Here is an 18,296-nt window from a genome sequence, read left to right as displayed (position 1 = left end):
ACGTTTAACAGATCGTCAGAGATGAGATTTGTCAAATAGGTAGCAGGCATCAGCTCAAGTTGTCGCACTTATCAGCTTCAAAGACGGTACATCTGTTACCCCGCTCAAGTCTCAAAGCTATCGTGAAAGGGGTTAGAAAAGCTTGACCATTGTCTCCATTCGGGGAGTTTCTGAGGGAGATGTGAGAAAGCAAAGACAGAGTCTCCAACTCCGACAGTACCAGTACACAGCTGAGGCTACGGCTCCCAACCAATAAGAGCCACGCCCGGTTAGCTCAATCGGTAGAGCGTGAGACTCTTAGGAGTACGCGATCTCAAGGTTGCGGGTGACCCCCGCATCGGGCTGTTCCTAATATTCGATTGCGAGCGATTGCGAGGCTTTCTTTTTTGCAAGTATCCGTAACGTTGTGCACGAAAGTTCTCTCATTGCTGGGATTTCCGAAGGTTCTGAAACGCCGTAGAACCAGTCAAAGTTGAGTGAGGACTGCACGGCCCCACTCTTCAGCCAGATTTTCCGCTCTTTGACGTCACGGTCGTTGTTATTGTTGCCTGCCAGCACCACATGTAAGCCCCTCTTGGTGATGCCTTCAAGAACCTCCATCACTGCATATCAATCATCAAGATGCCCTCCAACGGCTCGTATCAGAACTCGAACCATCCTCATATAGGACCTTGGACAGGCCCAACCCATCGGCCGTGGCTGTACCTCAAGAGGGCCGGCGTTGCCGCGTCGTATCCTTTGCGTGGCATCTGGTTCTTCATTCAAAACCGCGAGTTCTGGCCACTCCTGGTGGGAAGGATCCTGCCCATATCCCTAATCTCGTTCTTGGTGTACCTTTTACTCTTCACGTTTGCCTTCTTACCCCAGTATGCTTTCTTAGCGATATTCCATGGCTGGGGCGCATGGGTCAATGCTGTGGTACTGGTACTAGGCGAAGGATTGGTCATCATACAGGGCTTGTTCGAGGGCTTCTTCGTTGATGAATGTCGAGTGGATGTATTTGATGTAAGTAGTTGGACTGAGAAACGGTTGTTGTTTGTAGTTCCGTGACTGACAATTGTAGGCGGCCCTTATCAAGCTTGGACATAAGGATCTTATTGCACCACAGCGAATCCTGTTCTTAGACGCACCGAACCCGGTCAGAATGCTCGGAAAACCCACTACTGCTGCCATCTACACTCCATGGAGCATCATCCAGATTGTTGAGCTCATTGTCTTCTTACCACTCAACCTCGTTCCAATTGTTGGCACACCTGCCTTTATCATCATCACTGGAACTCGACTCGGCAAGCTCGCTCATTATCGCTGGTTCCAAATCAAGGGTTTCTCAAAAGCTGAGCAGAAGAAGGCGTTGAGGGATCGCGCGTGGGAGTATGTTTGGTTCGGCACAGTTGCTATGATTCTTGAACTCATCCCTGTCTTGTCGCTCTTCTTTCTCCTGACAACTACAGCTGGCGCAGCTCAGTGGACGGCTCGCATCGAGGAGGAGAGTAGGGGCCCTGCTGAGAATACTGCTGCGAACGGTCAGACGTATCAAAATGATGCCCACGAGGACCCTCACCCCGATGCACCTCCCCCTTACACTGATTATTCCGATGATGTAGTATGAGCCAGATAATGAATTACCATAATACGAGTTTAGTGCTATCTTGATTACCTATTTATTTCACCGAACTGCCATTGGCTTTGACAACTCGGCTCGATGGCAGTGTATCTACTCATATTCTCTGCGCATGAACCCCTTTCATTGCAGTCCTGCTCAAGGTACCTAGATATTGTGACCACGCCTAGCACATTCCTCTCACCTGAAGTAGGTACCTAGCATCTGGGCAGGCCGGCTGGGATCCAGAATGACTGAGGCACCAAACCTTCCATGCCTGCCTGCTGAGTGCCTGCCTCGCGAGAAGTCACCCATCTTGCGGGGCGTCCAAGTGCAGGACACTGCCAACAGCTGGGGAACAGGAAGGAGTACCGACTGCCTAATTCGACCCGCTCAGACCTAAGCCCATGTGGTGACTTGAACTGGATGCCATGTGTTCCAAGTTCAAGTTACCTGTCAAACATCACATCACATTCTTGGAGCTTCAAGAGATGGACATCGTACAATGGCAATAGAGATTAATTGAAGTATCGCGTGCAAGTCCAGAGTTAGACCTCGTTCTCACATGGATTGATACACCTACCTCTTTGGTTGATCTGGTCCAATAAGGGAGGCAACTGCCGGCTGGCAGCTGCCTCACGCGCTCCTTCCTCCTCTTGTCGTGACTTCCTCTCCCACTGGCTCGCGCAACTCCTCAACGAACGCGTCATCCCCAACATTCTGCCGCTCCAGGAGGAAGGAACTCCTGCCCTCGTCCCCCTCGTCCCTGGCATCCACCGTATATATCCTTCTCCTCTCGATCTCGTTCCCAAAACCTTTTCTTCTCTTCTTCATCACACCTCATCTTCTTTTCTCTTCATCCTCAATCCTCCTCAGTTCGAGAAGAGGCATCTTCTCAGTCCTCTCGTTTCTGTTGCATTCATCTTCAAGCTCTCTCTTCTCAGCTTTTCTGGCAAAGCATTTTACACTTGCCCACCAACAGAAATCATCTCACATTTTCTCTCCTCCTTGTACACGCCCCTCAACTGCTCGACTTTCTTCGCGTCGAAGTTGATCACTCAAGATGCGTATCGCCGCGTCTCTCGGGGTCCTTGTGGCCACCGGCCTCTTGGGCCATACTGCCGCTCAGGCAACTGACTACGGGCAAGTTACAATGCACCGCTCTTCTTTGTCCCTGGCTAACCTTGGATGACAGAAACCCCAACGGGAGCCCAGTTGGTAGCTCGCCTGGTGGCTCCGGCAACATCATTCCTGGCAACACCGACGGGTCTGGTAACCCTTCGTACCCAAGCAGCGCTACCGGAAACGTTCCTGGCCCCTTGCCCAGCAGCGTCGGCCCTGGCTCTACCGACGGTGGCTCTAACGGTCTCCCTCCTAATGGACCTAGTGGTGTCCCTGGTGGTGTCCCTGGTGGTGTTCCTGGTGGTATCCCTGGAAACCTTCCTGGTAATTCTTCTCCCAATATCCCTGGTGCTGGTTCAATTATCGTTCCTGGCAGCTTTCCTACCAATGCACCTCAGAACATGCCTGGCTCACCTGGGTCTCCCAACGCTGGTGGCTCTGACCTCCCTACCTGTTCTCTTCGCTCCACAAAGACTGTTGTTGTCACTGTCTACCCCACAGATACTCAGGACGGACAAGATTTCCCGTGGCCAGACGATTCGGATTCTGATGGCTCAGAGTTCCCATCACCCTTCCCTACCACGCCTGCGGATTTTACTTCTCTGATGCTCGCATCTTCTGTCCCTCCTTTCACCACGTTGACACTCGACATTTGGGGTCCCGATGGTAGCCCTTCAAGCTCTGGTTCAGGGTCAGATGATGGTACAGGATCTGGTGATAGCAGCAACCCAGAAGATGGTAACGGCACAGACAATGGCAACAGCGTCGGTGGTGTCAACGATCCTAGTGATGGTTCTGACAGCTCAAACTCCGGCCCCAACTCCGGATCTGAATCGGGTGTCAGCAACAGCTCTGGGTCAGATGGCGAGAATAGCTCTCAGAATAACTCCGATTCCCCATCCTTCTCCCAGACCCCTGGCTCCAATGGTGCACCTGGGTATTCTGATGGCGCTCCTGGTGATGATTCCTCTGTGGGTTTCCCTGGAGCTTCTGGTGCCAACACCGCTGCCCCCACTCCTTTCCCGGGACCTGGCTCTCCAAGCAATGGTGGTGTACCAGGCAGCCAGCCCCAATTCCCTTCTGCTATGCCTCCCCAAGAGGCGAGCGACAGTCTCCCAGTCACCACCCAGGCAGGTCCTCAAGGCCAAGGCGAGAACTCCCCATGGTTCACCAACGTCCCAGGAGGAAATGATGCTGGCCAACCTATCCCCTCCTTCATCACTATCACTGGCCAAGACGGACTACCCACTATTGTCAGCAGCGGAAGCAATGTTGGCCCTGGCCAAGAACAGCCTTCAGCTACCCCAGGGTTCACCCAAAGTGGCAACAACCCAGGCCTCCCAGGTGGAGTTCCTACAGTATTTCCACTACCCTCTGCTGTATCTGCTGGTCTCCCTGGTTCACAAAGTCCTTCCAACTCCCAAGCTGGATCTCTTCCTGGCAGCGGACCTGGAGGGGGAATCACTACATGTGCAACCTTCACCATCACTGGCACCGACGGCCTTCCCACAGTGATTGACTCCACGTGGGTTGTCCCTTACAGCACACCTTCCTTTGAGGACTCCTCACAACTTCCCGTAACTGGCATTCCCCAAGCCTCACTCTCTGGGATACCAATTGATGTTGGTAGCATCCCCACTGGTCCAATTTCTGCACCTGGCATACCTCACGACGGGTCTGGAGGCTCTGGCTCATCAACGTGCACAAGCTACACCATCATTGGCACTGACGGGCTTCCCACGGTGGTTCACTCCACTTGGGCTGTTCCTGTGACTGGATCTGACCCTGACTCTGGACATCCATCTGGCGCTCCTGGCTCAGAGTCTTCAGGGGGCTTCTTGACCATTTCCGGTTTGTCAACCTTCGGCCCCGATGATATTCCAGGATCCCTTTCTACAACATCCAACTTGGGCGGCGCTATCCCTGTCACCACTTCCACGAGTTACACTATCGTTAGTGCCGATGGTCTTCCTACAGTTGTGGGCACCACTTTGGTCATCCCTGGGCCGACAACTACTGACCCCAGTATCAGCACTGGCACCAAAGAACCCTCGTGGGCTTCGGATTCTCTACCCAACGGCGTTACATCTGCCATAACCATGCAAACCACTGGAGCTCCCGAACTACCCTCTTCTGGCCCGTCCGATGCCTCTGGATCTGATGATGGAAGCGAAGGCATTGCCACTTGTACTAGCTACACTACCATTGGACCCGATGGTTTTCCAACAATTGTCGATTCGACCTGGGTTATCTCAGGATCTGCCAACACTCGATCCGAGTCACCGAGCAATCCCTCTTTTGTCTCCGACTCACTTACTTCTGGCCTTCCCACTGGAAATCCTGGCCCAGTGACATCCTCCCCGGGTCTCCCCTCCAATGGAAACGATGGTGAGGTGTCTGGTCTCAGCACCTGCATTACCTACACAGTAATCGGAACAAATGGCCTTCCAACAGTTGTTGATTCGACATTTGCCGTTCCCACTGGTACTGAAAATCCTGCTGGAGCAAGCCTTACTGATGACCAAACTGATTCATCTCTTGGTTCTCCAAAAGCATTCACCACGATCACAACTGCTGTCGTACTTGGCCCTGACGGAAAGCCGACACCAATTGAGCAGACCATTGTCTTCAGTGACTCTTCTGCGCTTGGTATTTCTGCTGATGTTCCCCAAGCAACGTCCTCTGGCATTACACCCCCATCTAACTCTGAGCCTGTCTTCACTACAGGCGACCTGGGCCCTCTTTCTACCAGTATCCCAACCCTCAACGGCTACAATGACGGAATGCCTGAAGACTCCATCTCGGTTATACTCACCGATGCTAGCGCCGATGCGCAGGGTACTTCTGCTTCTGGTACAACCACTGGAACTTTCACTTGGACTGTCACTTCTGTTGTTGACACTTCAAATGGTCCCGTGTTTTCAGATGGTGCGGAGCAGCCTCCCTTCACCAGTAACCCTTCAGGCGACGGTTCTTCTGATCAGCTTCCCCAGACTGCGTACGGACCTGTTGCAAGCGAGAACACTCTCTGGCCTCTTTCTGCAGGCACTGCCACTCTACAGACCACTACCTGGACCAATGTCATCAAGGATGAGACCACTTCTTACACAATCGACTACCCTCTCACCACTCTTGCCACTGTCACCGTTCCCCGAAAGCGCTTCTTTCGCCGCCAAGGCATGTCTTGGTCTAACACCACTGCCTCTGACTCCAGCGTGACTTCTCCCACGGCAACAGAAACGACCTCCAAAGCCAGTTCTCCTTCCATCTGTGCAACAGGAGGAAGCATTGGAAATACCACCATTGATGTAAGCAGCTATCTTACTCATACATAGATCTTTGCTAATATTTCTCAGTTCGATAACTCCAAACCCGGGCCTCTCTTCAATCCCGTTGAGAACATCTGGTTTTCAGGAGGTTTCCTTATCGCACCACCTTCTTCTAGGCAATCTCAACCATACATCCCTACTTCTGGTGGTCAGCTAGTGGAGTTTGTTCCCCCGGCGCTCTCCAACACAACATCTACGATCTCGGGAGACGTCGCCCAGATTGGTGTAGGCCCCCATGCCGCCAGCCCTTGCTTCCGATTCGACCTCTTTGGAGCCAGCCTCGGATGTGATGCCCATGGAGACGAGAAGTGGTGCGAGTTTGAGATCTCAGCCTACCGCTGGAATGAGACCTCGTCTACCGAAGAGTCCATCGCTTGGTCGGAAACCAAGCAAGTACCGGCCTGTCCAACATTTTCCGAGGGCGGCTACGAGCTGAACCGTGTCGATCTGGATGGCTATACAGACCTCTCGTCGGTTCTGATCACCGTGCGCGTTTCTCAAAATCTGCGTGTTTGGTGGGGTGATGACTTCCGTGTCGGCTGGACTGACAACAGCTGTATCGCTGCCTCTTGTCGTACCAACGTCCCATCCCAGCTTGTCAAACGAGAGACTGTTTTCTCTGCTCTCCGACAAGGTGTTTACCAGTGGACACCTCATGAGCTCAAGCGTCTGGAAGACAGTCTGGTTTAGGAATCTGCCAACTGAAGAATGTCACGATGCAACGAACTCTATTTGTATTGAAAGATGGCGCATTCATGTCGAGCGATTTGCTCTGTATTATTGTCACAATTTGAAACGAATTTCTTGGACGGGAGGTGTAATGGTTGATGCTGGGACATGGGTTTAATTCAGAGACAATTAAATGGATGGGAAAGCATCATGTCAGATGTGATCGGATAACCCTTATTTGCCCAAGTAATTGAGATAAAGATGTATTGATTCTCTGAATCTAGATGCGTGTCTGTAAAACGATATTGACTGACGAAAACCTCTCATGATATAAGTTTGTGAGACAAAGCACGGGGCAACTGCCTGGCTGGAAAGTGTGTTTGTATTCTTTTCCTGTTCAGAATGGCTTTGAGGGCCTGCTGTGATAGTTTTATGATGGAACATAAGTTCCCCGAAAGATTAAGTATCAGTAGGAGCCATAACATCTTCATATGTTCATAATGAATCCTCATCATCAAGGGGGCATTTTGAGAAGATTATCACTCCTTCTGTCATGAACTCACACGTATTACAAAACCCACACAGATATTATATTACACTAAACCGTACAAATGTCATCGACATGACCAAGATCTCATACCAAGCCATCTATATCCTCATAACTTAAGCCATTGTCAAAACAGATAATTACCTTCGAAAACCACTCTCAGTCGCTTGATGATGCGCTGGCGTACTCGGACTCGTCGTACTCGATTTTATCGTCGTCGCTGGAGTCACTATCTCCAGCCTCGTTGGCACCCATGTCGTCGACGCCGTAGTAGCCATCATCATCCTGCCCGTCGTTTTCAACTGAACTGGACAATCGAACTGGTGCTAGCACAGTCTCTTCAGATATCCCATTGTCTATTTCTGCTGCCTTGAAGAAGACATGGTCCTCTTGGAGACGCTTGCCCTGGCTGACAAAGCCCATGGGGCTGTGAGCGAAGTCCTGCCCATGGCGACGGACTGCTAGCCACTCTTGTAGAAACGTCAGTGGACTTTTGGCGAGCTTGTGTTCGAGGTCAGTTTGTGGCTTAGATGTCTCTGTCTCAGCATCCGTATCAGTCTCAGTAGGCTCTTCATCCTGTACTTGGTTACCGAGCTCGCCACTCTGGATTCCGAGTAAGGAGCACATGGCATCGTATTCGTCCCAATCAAAGTACAAGCGCCCGGCGTAGATTCCCAGCTCAACCCGAAGCCACTTTGGAGCTTTCCAGTCAATAGGTAGAGGAGGAATGCTATGGAAAGTTAGATTGTTGAATCGGAGCATTTTTCGTGTCATTGGTGCAGAGTAGACTAGAAGATGCGTGGGGACACCCGAGTTCCGCATGATGGGAATCAAAGCTTCAGCTTCTTCCGGCATGATAATGACAGCTATCTCGGCGACAGAGCTCCAAATGATCCAATTAACGGGACGCTGAGGTTTTGTTAGTTCTATAACTGTTGGAGGATAAGCAAGTAAAATACATACCAAGAAGTCATCAGTAGAGAGGTCTCCCTTGGGCTTGATAGTTCTGCCAAACTCGGCCGTCTCGAGTAATTTTGATTTGGTAACCTTCGATTGCACTTTGTACTTGCGGCCGGTTCCTGTCTTTGATAGGGCATGGAATACGTGAGTAAAATAATTCGTATCTGCAGGAAGCCTTCCAGTTCTGATAAAAGCCTCGAGGCTGGCGTTGAGACCTGGGAAAGAGAAAGCAGCAAAGTGCTGAGGCTTCTTGACTTGTCGCACTGATTCAACCTCGAAGGCAACCTCTCTCTCCTGCTCGACTTCCTGTAGAGCAGAGGCATGAACGGCTCGGCCATTATCTTGAAAGGTCTTGCGTCTTGCATTGAGATCTTGAATAAAGCCTTTAAGAACCGCGTTATTAGATGTCTGCATGCCGGCGGCGCGGTTCTTTAATTTGGGCTCGTAAAGATTCTGCAGGCTCTGCTGTTCGTCTTGCTTAATCGCCTGTACATATGCTTTTCGTTGAGGCTTGTCGGTCAAGAAGTCCGGGTGATCTAAAGCGGCTTGCATTCGACGGCAGTAATCCATGCCCTGTGAATAGTACAAGGGCTGTAGCTGCTCAATTTGGTCACATGTGTTGTCTAAAAGCCATTCGATGACATCGGCTGAGTCGATGGGCTCATGAATAGTCTTGTTTTGCAGGTCTGAGATGCTCTGGTGGACCTCAGGAGGGACAAAGAAAGAAACAACCTGAGTTGTTCCCAGCTGTCGTAGACGCATAGCAGCTACGAGTTGTTAACGAATCGATCTTGGAAGGCTCTGATAGCAACATGCCAAGCTTACCTTGAACAGTGTGGTCCTTGGTCTGGCCTAGACGAAGAGTGAGGGCACCCTTGGCTTTAGGAGGAAGCCTGAGATCAGTGCCACGGGTGTGGGCCTCATCAAGGTATACCAGGCAGTTTGAAAGGTCATCAGCAAAAGGTGACGCGAGGAGAGGTGTTTTTCTTCCCTCCTTGGTCAGAATCCAAGGTTTGTTTTCTTCATCAAAGTACAAGCCTGCCAAAGCGAAATGGTCAATCTTTAGCCACTGCTGAACCAGAGTATAGTTGTCCATCTCCAAGATCTGAGCTCCTGCATCGATTAGGATACGGATGGACTTCGACTGAAGGCACCATAAGAGATCCATCTCGGTGGCTCTTCCCACGTGTAGAGTTCTCACATCCTGGGGTAGAATGCAACGTCGATTTCGAGGATGAAGGAGATAGGTCAAAACCTCAGCGCTTGTGTGATGAAGACTCGGCAGATCTTGTTGTTGAATGTTCAAAGGAAGCATTGTTCTATTATCGTTGGTACCACTGAAGCCTGTACTCAGTGGTTTGCCTGTTGTCTCTTTGTCGTTCTCTGTTGTGCTCCCGAGGGGTGAGAGTGGAATGTCCCAGCCATTGGCCTGAAGTTTTACCTCAAACTGCTTGGCGTGTCGTGGAAACACGAAGTTGTTCAAGAAATAATCGATCACTACCTCGTTGTACCGCACAACCTTCCAAATCTCCCTAAGCTGCATCTCGTCATCTACGTTGATCGAGTTCCAGGCTTTGAGGGAGGAAGGGAAATTCTCAGAGCTCTGAGTCCAGTTATCGTATTCGGTTGATGGGTCGTCGGACTTGAGGATATGTTCAAGTGATTGTCGAAGTTGAGCTAGATTTATGCCATCATAGTAGAACGCCAAACAGGTGAATAGTATTGCGATGTCAGGATGACCCCATTCGGATTGATCGCTCGGAACACCTTTGGCATGAAAAGGCACTGCTATAGGATCGCGGTGGGGATGGAGACCGTACTCTACATTCCAGCGCTTCTTGAGGGTCATCATCAAGATGCGATTGACGAGGAGGCCTCTAAGAAGATAAATTGTTTGCTTCAAGCTAGGCTTATCTGGCGAGAGATTCCGGATGCGCTCTATATTTGCAGCGCTCGGTCGAGCGTGCATGAGAAAGTTCTTGACAGCGACCCTGTCTTTAGTTGCCATTGCCTGTTCAGTAAGAGGTAGAATCCCACCAGCACCGTGACAAATGTCTGCTGTAAGTCTTCGGACCAGCTCATCCTCAACGTCTTGCCTGAGGAAGAACACAAAGGGAAAGCCGCCACCGTTTCGCCTCATAACGCTGATGGAGTGAGGAAAAGACCTTGACAAACCATACAGATGGTTATCAATAAGTCTCAGTACGGCTTCAACTACAAGCCAACGATGTGGATGTCCGTCAACTGTAGTCTGAGCGCCAGATGGGTAGATAAGCTGGGTTCTCACTGCGAGAGTATAGTCCGACTCGTCCAGGATATCTCTTGACACCCTTGTGAGCCATTCTTGGACTTTAATCATCGGTCCTGCTTGCGCTGGCTGCTCGTCCAGGAGTCGCTGTCGGCCGCTAAGCATGAATGACATCTGGTGTTCGGGTTGACATATCATGACACCACCAGACTTGAGCATATCTCTGTGGATTGAATGATAGGCTCGTATATTTTTCTCGGTAGACGGAGTTCGACGTGAGAAGGGGACATGCCGAATACCCCTTCCAAGTATACCCCCGAGTCTGGCCTGCAACAGCTGAGCTGTTTGTTGGAGAAGAGCTTTTGGTACAATGACTCGCACAAGCTGTTTCTTGTTGGCGAGTGCTGCCGCAGCCATAGGGATAATACAGGAGGTTTTCCCTGTGAAACTCATTAGTACTCAAAATGGCCGATATTGTTTTCTTCCAAGGACAACTTACCTTGGCCCATGTTCATCTGAAGCACAGAATTGGATCCCGACCCAGGGGAAATTGTGGCTAAAGCTACATCAACTTGAACAGGACGGATCATCATATTCGACTCTATTTCTAACAGGAGCCAATCTGGATGCTCTTCGGGCTTCCAATTCGAGTGTCCCTCATTGGACTCCTCTTCGTGGTATCTTCCCGAGACGCTTTTGGACGCCAGGTCATGAAGTCGGACCAGTCTTTGGTGTTTCGTAATGCCAACTCCCATTTCTAAAATGGCCTTTTTCATTCCACTTCCGAATTGTGTGACATCAGCAGCCGATCCGAGACAAGAAAGAAGTGTAGCTTTGGTCACAATCGGCCACAGGTTTCCTGCCTTGAGCCAAAAAATCCTTCTTTGTGAGAGCATTCCACTTGATTCCAAGGCTGTACAGATCGCCCCGAAGTCGCCCTCGACCTTCTCCAGACTGGATTGGATCTCAAGTTCTCGAGATTTCATCGACTCTTTGAGACTTGCCAAAGGAGTGTGCTGGAAGGCGGCGAGACTCTTCTGGAAGTCCGCTGCATAACGGCGCCGAACAGCCGACCGAGATGCTCCCAAGCGTTGGGTTATGAGATTCAATTTCATACTGGATTCTGATCTCACAGTTGATTCTGACCTACTCTTCTCCATTTGGGCATTATGAGGCCTTGTAAGACCAGGCCAAAGGGGCTTGGCCACAGAACCGGTGTTTCTTTGCCAAGTGAAATTGCCGAACCCTGGGAAAAAGTCCTTCTCAGTCAAAAATGGGCGATTAACCGAGCCTGCAGGAGGAATTTGATTCATACTTGTCGCGACCTTAAGAATACGATACGGTTTGGCCAGAAGTTGCCGAAGGTCGACGGTCTCAGTACCATCTCGCATTCTTACCGTGTAGGTCTCCTCGGATAAGGGAACCGTATGTGGTTCGTATCGATCTTCTAGGTTTCGTCTATCAAGAATTGTCTGGACCTCTTTGAGATGCTCAGTGAGATCTTTATTCATGAACAGGCGTTTCCACTCGGGACGAATAACTTCCAGCGCAGGGCCGATGTCAATCAGCACAGACCGAGATAGACCACTGACATTTGGTTCCAGACAAGGCCATTGGTTGAGGAGGTGGTTGGCTAAGTACTTGCAATCATCTTCAACTTTTGCTTCGTGTTTTGCTTGCTCGATTTGCAACTTGCGTAATAGTTTTCCACTCGAATACTGCCCCAAGCCCATCGCGTCGTTCTCCGGCGCAGTAACTCTGTACGGCTTCAGCAGATGCAGAATGTAATCAAGCTGAGGTGCCTGGTTCGGTTGGAAATGATCAAACTCATCCCATTTAGGCAATTCAAGATCCTTCAGATCACTGAATACCGCGGATGCAACAAGGGTTCGAAGAAGTGGCATATTTGCGTCGAGATGGAACGACATTGGCCCGAGGAGGTACATCAACTTGTATCGATCTGTTGATTCACGGGAAAACCGGACCAACGACCCCCAATGTTTAAGGATATTAACCTTCAGCTTCTCATTGATGGATGTCCCACTGAAGGCCGATGTAAATCCACCAACAGTGCTGCCTTGTGAGAGAGTTTGAGCAATACAATCTGTTGTCTTGAAGCTCTGAGGCCATTTCTGGATCAGATTTGTGACCTCAAGCACATTGCGATGCATGATGTTGACTGTTGAGGGGCGATCTCGAGACATGTACTTCTGGTTAGCTGGTTGTGTGCAGCTGGATGTAATCCCTGGACACCTTGTAACAGCACCTTGTCGAAACATCGCTCGTGCATGTAGATGCATATCCCCTGAAAGAGGGAGCTCTGGCATCTTCACAATAACCTGTTCCTTGGCTGAGAACATTCCTAAAGTTGCAGACTCCTGAAGGATACGATCCACAATTTGCCTATATGCCGAGTTCTGAAGAATGATGGGAAGGGACTCAATCCAGGTATCTGTACGCATAACCTTAAGATCTTGTGGATAGTACACTCTTCTCGGCGTTAGCCCAGCTATCTTGTGCAGTACCGACATAGAGGGTGGGGTAAGGGGGGACCATGGTTGAGATATGCCCGCTTGAAGCCACTCAATAGCTTCTTCAGTTCCAGTGCGGCCAGTCAAAGGATCAGGCAGAAGAAAAGATGTGTACGCATGGAGAAGAGCTTTAGTGAAAACCAGTGTAGGTTCGGGCGCGCAGTCGATCCGTCCAAGTGTGCTGTTGATATTGAATCTCCCAAATTTATCCGAGGGTTCGACCCTCACTGTAACATGACACCCTTCTGACCTAGCAGAGACGGGACCGAGAGGCACCAAGATAGACCTGTGCATCGGATTGGTAAGGCTAGTACATACGAGCTTACTGCGGAGGCCGTACCAGGTCCCAGCATCTTGGTCGTTGTCGATTTGGCATTGTAGCTGAGGCGACTGAAGTAGACGGTTCTTGTTAGTGTAGAACACGATGTTGAGTCTTGGAAGCTCCACGGTAAGGTTTCGGTCTCCTCCAGGTTGATACACATTTATCTGGCTGCGATCTTCAAGAGAGTCTAGGATTCGGCTAATACGATTGAAGAGCGGACTTGACGGGTTGACAATATAATCCTTTGTAGGGAGGCCTCGGTAAAGGCGCGTCCTCGAACATGTGTAGTCTTTGAGGCTCAAAATGTACCACTTGTGAGGGTCATTCGGCCAGGGTCTGTCCTTGGTGGTTATTAAAATGTCTCCCGTTCTTAAGTGCATCCAATGAAAGCAATTACGCAAAAGGGGACCAGGAAGATCGGGGTAGTCGCCTTGAAAGATCTCACGTGGGATCAGTTGCAATGCATAGTTTCCTCGGAAAGCTCTTACAATCAACTCCCGCGTTCCACTACCATATCCCACATGGACTTGATATCCATGAGGTTTCACACATAGGCCTGTTTTTCAATTAGCATAGAGCACATGTTTCGCTAAGTCAATAAGGTGCACTTACTGTACTGCATCTCCGGGCGACGTGACGGGAATGTCAGGAGAGCTTGGTTACCAAAAAGTTCGTTCAGCACAACAGAATACTTCGGGTCTTCTGGAAGTTTTCCCATCGGTTGCAAATCGACAAGAAGCAGTCCTCTAACACAGTTGAACGAAACATTCTGCTCGATTAAGTCCACGCCGTCGCCTGTTCTGGATCGGCAAAATACCCAACCGGGCGCTTCTGAGGCCAATTCCACTCGCGAGAAAACTCGAGGACATCCTTCTTCCTCGGGCCACATCTCACAGAGGGATCGCCGGAAGACTTCCAAGCCATCAACAATTCGCTTCGACACAATTGGGGCAAGTCGATGTGAAAGTCGGATATCTCGAATGATTGCATGCTGGAGGAGCTGGGGAAGCGCCTCTAGCTTAACCACAAGGCTATCATTTACCGTGATACTGCTCTGGATGAATATCTCGAGAGACGTATCATCGAATTCAATACGGCCAGAGGCCAGAGGTACATATGTGCGTTTGCACAATAGAGCAGCCCAAAGACCATACTGTTGGAACCGTCGTGCTGTCTCAGTTTCGACAACCTTGTAGGATTCAGCACGAAGGAGCTTGAACCAACGCACACATGTGTTCCTGGCACGTAGCAAAAGGGAAATTGTCTGCTCAGATATATCGGGCATACGTGCGGCCCAGGAAAAGTCGAGGAGACGGAGGGTGAAGGTGACGATGGTTTCCATGAGGTAGATTTCTCTCCAATTAGCCGCCAGGCTGTCCAAGCGATGTGATATTTGCTCCATGAAGGTCTCACAGAATGAACGGTCTCGGAAAACCTCATGGATTATGCGAAACTCACCCCTGGAATCATCTAGGGGCCCACACTGAAGAGCCAGATGAGTGACAAGTAACATCGTGGCCTCATTGGAGAAGTTCAGGTTGGCCGATGCCAATTCGGCAAGAATAGATAGCCAGCGCCTGGACTTTCCAGATGCAACCGTCTGAAATGCAAGATATTCATGAACATTGATACCTTGTGGGCATCTCGATGCTGTGGCCATGATTTCGTAAGAGGATGGCCCGTAAATGCTCTTGAAGAAGGCAGAGTCTTGCTGCGAGAACGGGGAAGAGTCGGGTATCTCAAGCTTCACATGATGTAAGAAGCTCAGATGACCCCGACGACTGGGCCACTGTTTCGAGTTTTTATCACAATATGCCAACTTCAAGCCGTTTGGTCGACAAACACCGTATCTGCCGTTATCCCATTCGACAGGGAATGCTAACGAGTTGTAGTGGGTAGAGACAACTGTTCTAATGTTAGCTGGGCTTTCCTTATAATTTAATTCTGGATTGGTATAAGTGATGCCGAGGAGAGCAGTTTATATCCAAACTTGTGTTCATGGTTCAAGTTTAGGACAAACCGTATGATTCTTCTCGGACTTGAACAGGCATCATCCTAAGGGTGGCCTTGAAGGGGTAACGGTAGTCTGGATACTTACAAGGTTTAGTGACTGATGCCAGAGAGCAGCTCATCAATGATTCATTGGCATACTTCTGTAGCTGTTGGTAGTCTCGCGCCCAGCACTTCGGGTCAACGCCTTCCTCTGCTGGCAGGGCTATTGACATAATAGTCCATGTAGCATCTCGATATTTTGCCAAAGTCTGCGGGCAAAGCAGCTCAAAAATGACAGCTTTCGCGACATGAGGATCAGAAGGGAGTGGATGCTCGTAGGCCTGGATACTAATTCTCTTCAACTGCCGCTTCAAGTAGCAGCGACGACAATCGCGATCATGATAAGGGGGCAAGTGAGGATTGTCCTCGTCCACCATGTAGACGCATGTGCTCTCATCGATAACTTTGGATGTCTTTGAGTACTCCTCACTTTTTTTCTTCCATTCCTTTTCTTTGCTGTCTCGCAAATGGGTCGCCCATGCCTCTACTGACTCATGCAAGTCCTTCATCTCATCAGAAATGTCAGAGTCATCATAGAAGCGATGACCAAATGATCCGCGGACGGGATCGTCAAAAATGCTGATTGTTGAACCTTGGCAAGCAGCAATGCGATCCTGTAGATAAACCTGGATCTTTTGCAGTCGCTTCATGTCATCGAAAGTAGAAAGTAGCAAAATATCAAGCATCTCAGGTCGAAAGACAGGGTGAAATTCGGTGAGGAGTGGGTACATCGCACAGGCTGCCTTATCCATGGTAACCCATAGATCCATGATGTTCAAGACCAGTGTGCTCTTGAGTTCGGGGATTTCATTGTAGGCCCTAAAAGCTTGTTGCAGATACTCATTTATCAAAGCAGCTGCGCCTATGACTTTTGTGTGTGGAAGGAGGCTTTGCTCATGGCAAAAGCTGATGATGGTGAGTTCTTTGTCAGTTAACTTGAAGTGCTCAAGAGCAAAGGAGCTAAGATGCTGCTTCGCAGCCTGTGCAACATTCGTGGTACCTTGCCGCCCAGTATTGAACTTGAAAGGCTTTGAATAGCCTCTCCAGATATTGTTGAGGGCAGACCCACTCATCTTCAGGTTTAACTTCATATCCTCGAAAGAAGCTTGCTTCGGTAGCGGAGGGATCGTTTTCGTCATGGCTAACTTCTGGTGCTTCCACGACGCTTCGATGAAAGCATTTGCTTTGGAAATTGAATTCTGTAATCCGGGACCGTGTTGGGTGAATAGATACTCAATTCTCTGGGCCAGATCTTGAAACCGATCCTTCTCAACTTCCAGCTTGACTAGCCGCCGGCAAATTTTTTTCTTGAGGAAGTCGAGACGGTCAAGTCGCATTTCTCCCGATTGCTGCACATGTGTGAGGAATTCACTGAAGAGGTGAGCCAACAAAAACTTGTACTCAACTCGCCCAATCTCATCCAAACGTTGAGCAAGGTATCGAGAGATGACAACTCGCAGCACGAGCCAATAAGGAAGTCGTTTCCATGGTCTTTCTGCGTTGTTCCACAGTACATCGTCCCGAACCATCTTCTGTAGAAGAGTTGGGGCGAGGCGGCGGCCGTTTTGTTGCAGAATAGCCATGAGCATAGAGGAAATGAGAGCAGGTTCTGATGTGTTTCGAAACTCAGGCATAGATGTTCCCGCCTTGAGTGCCTGTGCGGAGAAATCAGTGAGTGATTCTCGCGAAGCGTTGTCGAGGAAATTGGCTAGGTTGGAGACGAAACCATTCTCACGGAATGTAGCGAGGGGGACTGCGACTGCACATCCAGGAAAGTCCCACTGAAGCGCATTTTCAGTTGCTAGTACATCCTCATTGCGTGCCGAAGTCTCAAAGGCCTCGAATATGACAGAGGCGCCAAAGACAGCACTGGATCAAGTTAGTTGACGTACGGTGGTTTGAAGGTGAGGTATGAAGACAGAACTTACTCTTGCGAACGGCGGACGTAGAGAGCACAGTTCTGGCTCCGTACATAGACGACCAGAAAGTCCGACTCTCCAAAATCGTTGAGCTCTCGAATGAGTGCAGTTCGGTCGACGTGACCTCCGGCATGAATGCTTTGGGTAGCACGAAGGCCTCGTTCGATCAAGCTCCAAACGTAACTCTGGTCGTTGCCGGGAAGGTCTCGCATGTGCTTCACAGAAACCAGGAATCGGTTAAGGAGGGCTTTCTCAAGTTCATCTAAATTGGCGTCCTGTCTTTGCGGGAGTTGGGGAGGGAGCACGAGATGGTTGTAAAGAGCGTCGTTGAGGGACAAGGACCTTTCCTTGTCGCTCTTGCCAATCCGAGGGGTAATGGAAGCCGCGGGGGGAGGCATCGCTTCTAGCACCTAAGGCACCGCGCTTCTACCACTAGGCCAGGTGATTCAGTGTCAATTCTAAGGCACTTAGGTTAGTCATGTAAGTTATCTTGCGCGTGTGATAGAACTCAGTACGTGGCAGTTGAGGTTGAAGTCGCGATACAAGGTTGAGGAAGATGAAGGGTGAGGGTGAAGTGAAGATAAGAGAAGAGAGAAATGAAATGAAATGAATGAGCGAAGGTTTCGTCTTGGAGAAGAAAAGTCAACATGGAATGCGAAGGGTGGGTGGGTGAATGATTCATTCACCTTGTGAGGCTGCTGTTGCTTGATGATACTGGCACTGGCAGCGACTGTCAGTGCATGTGATATAAGATAACCTCCCATTTCTGGCCCACTGTCTCAAACAACATCAAAATGTAGTAAGCTATTAAAACCTACCATAGGTACCTAGATATTCAGGCAGTGGAGACAGACTCCTGCTGCTTTGTGAACCAGATCGACTGATATCGAAGGCGTTTCTGCATTTGAAGTCAAAGTGAGCATCCAGGCAGGATGACTGGATCAACAAACAAAAGATGAACGATATCAAATTGAAGCAACGTTTTAGGTATCTACCT

At 49.8% G+C, this 18,296-nt stretch overlaps 2 protein-coding genes; one reads left to right on the top strand and one right to left on the bottom strand.

Annotated features, from left to right (window-relative positions):
• Positions 1-621: 621 nt before the first annotated feature.
• Positions 622-6,741, top strand: FFUJ_13700 (uncharacterized protein; the record flags this gene model as incomplete). XM_023576414.1 has 5 exons in its annotated part: positions 622-1,005; positions 1,064-1,603; positions 2,210-2,667; positions 2,796-6,030; positions 6,079-6,741. 5 exons carry the CDS (start codon positions 622-624, stop codon positions 6,739-6,741), a joined length of 5,280 nt encoding a protein of 1,759 aa, XP_023429565.1.
• A 685-nt stretch (positions 6,742-7,426) lies between these two features.
• Positions 7,427-17,697, bottom strand: FFUJ_13699 (uncharacterized protein; the record flags this gene model as incomplete). XM_023576413.1 has 8 exons in its annotated part: positions 7,427-8,176; positions 8,231-8,994; positions 9,053-9,213; positions 9,262-10,915; positions 10,975-13,884; positions 13,941-15,233; positions 15,349-17,249; positions 17,309-17,697. 8 exons carry the CDS (start codon positions 17,695-17,697, stop codon positions 7,427-7,429), a joined length of 9,822 nt encoding a protein of 3,273 aa, XP_023429564.1.
• Between the last annotated feature and the right edge of the window lie 599 nt (positions 17,698-18,296).

This window comes from Fusarium fujikuroi, chromosome FFUJ_chr04 (genome assembly GCF_900079805.1).
Source record: "Fusarium fujikuroi IMI 58289 draft genome, chromosome FFUJ_chr04".
In the NCBI taxonomy this organism is placed as follows: Eukaryota; Fungi; Ascomycota; class Sordariomycetes; order Hypocreales; family Nectriaceae; genus Fusarium; species Fusarium fujikuroi.
Note: the sequence above shows the minus strand (reverse complement) of the source record. Positions and strands in the feature narration are given on the sequence as shown.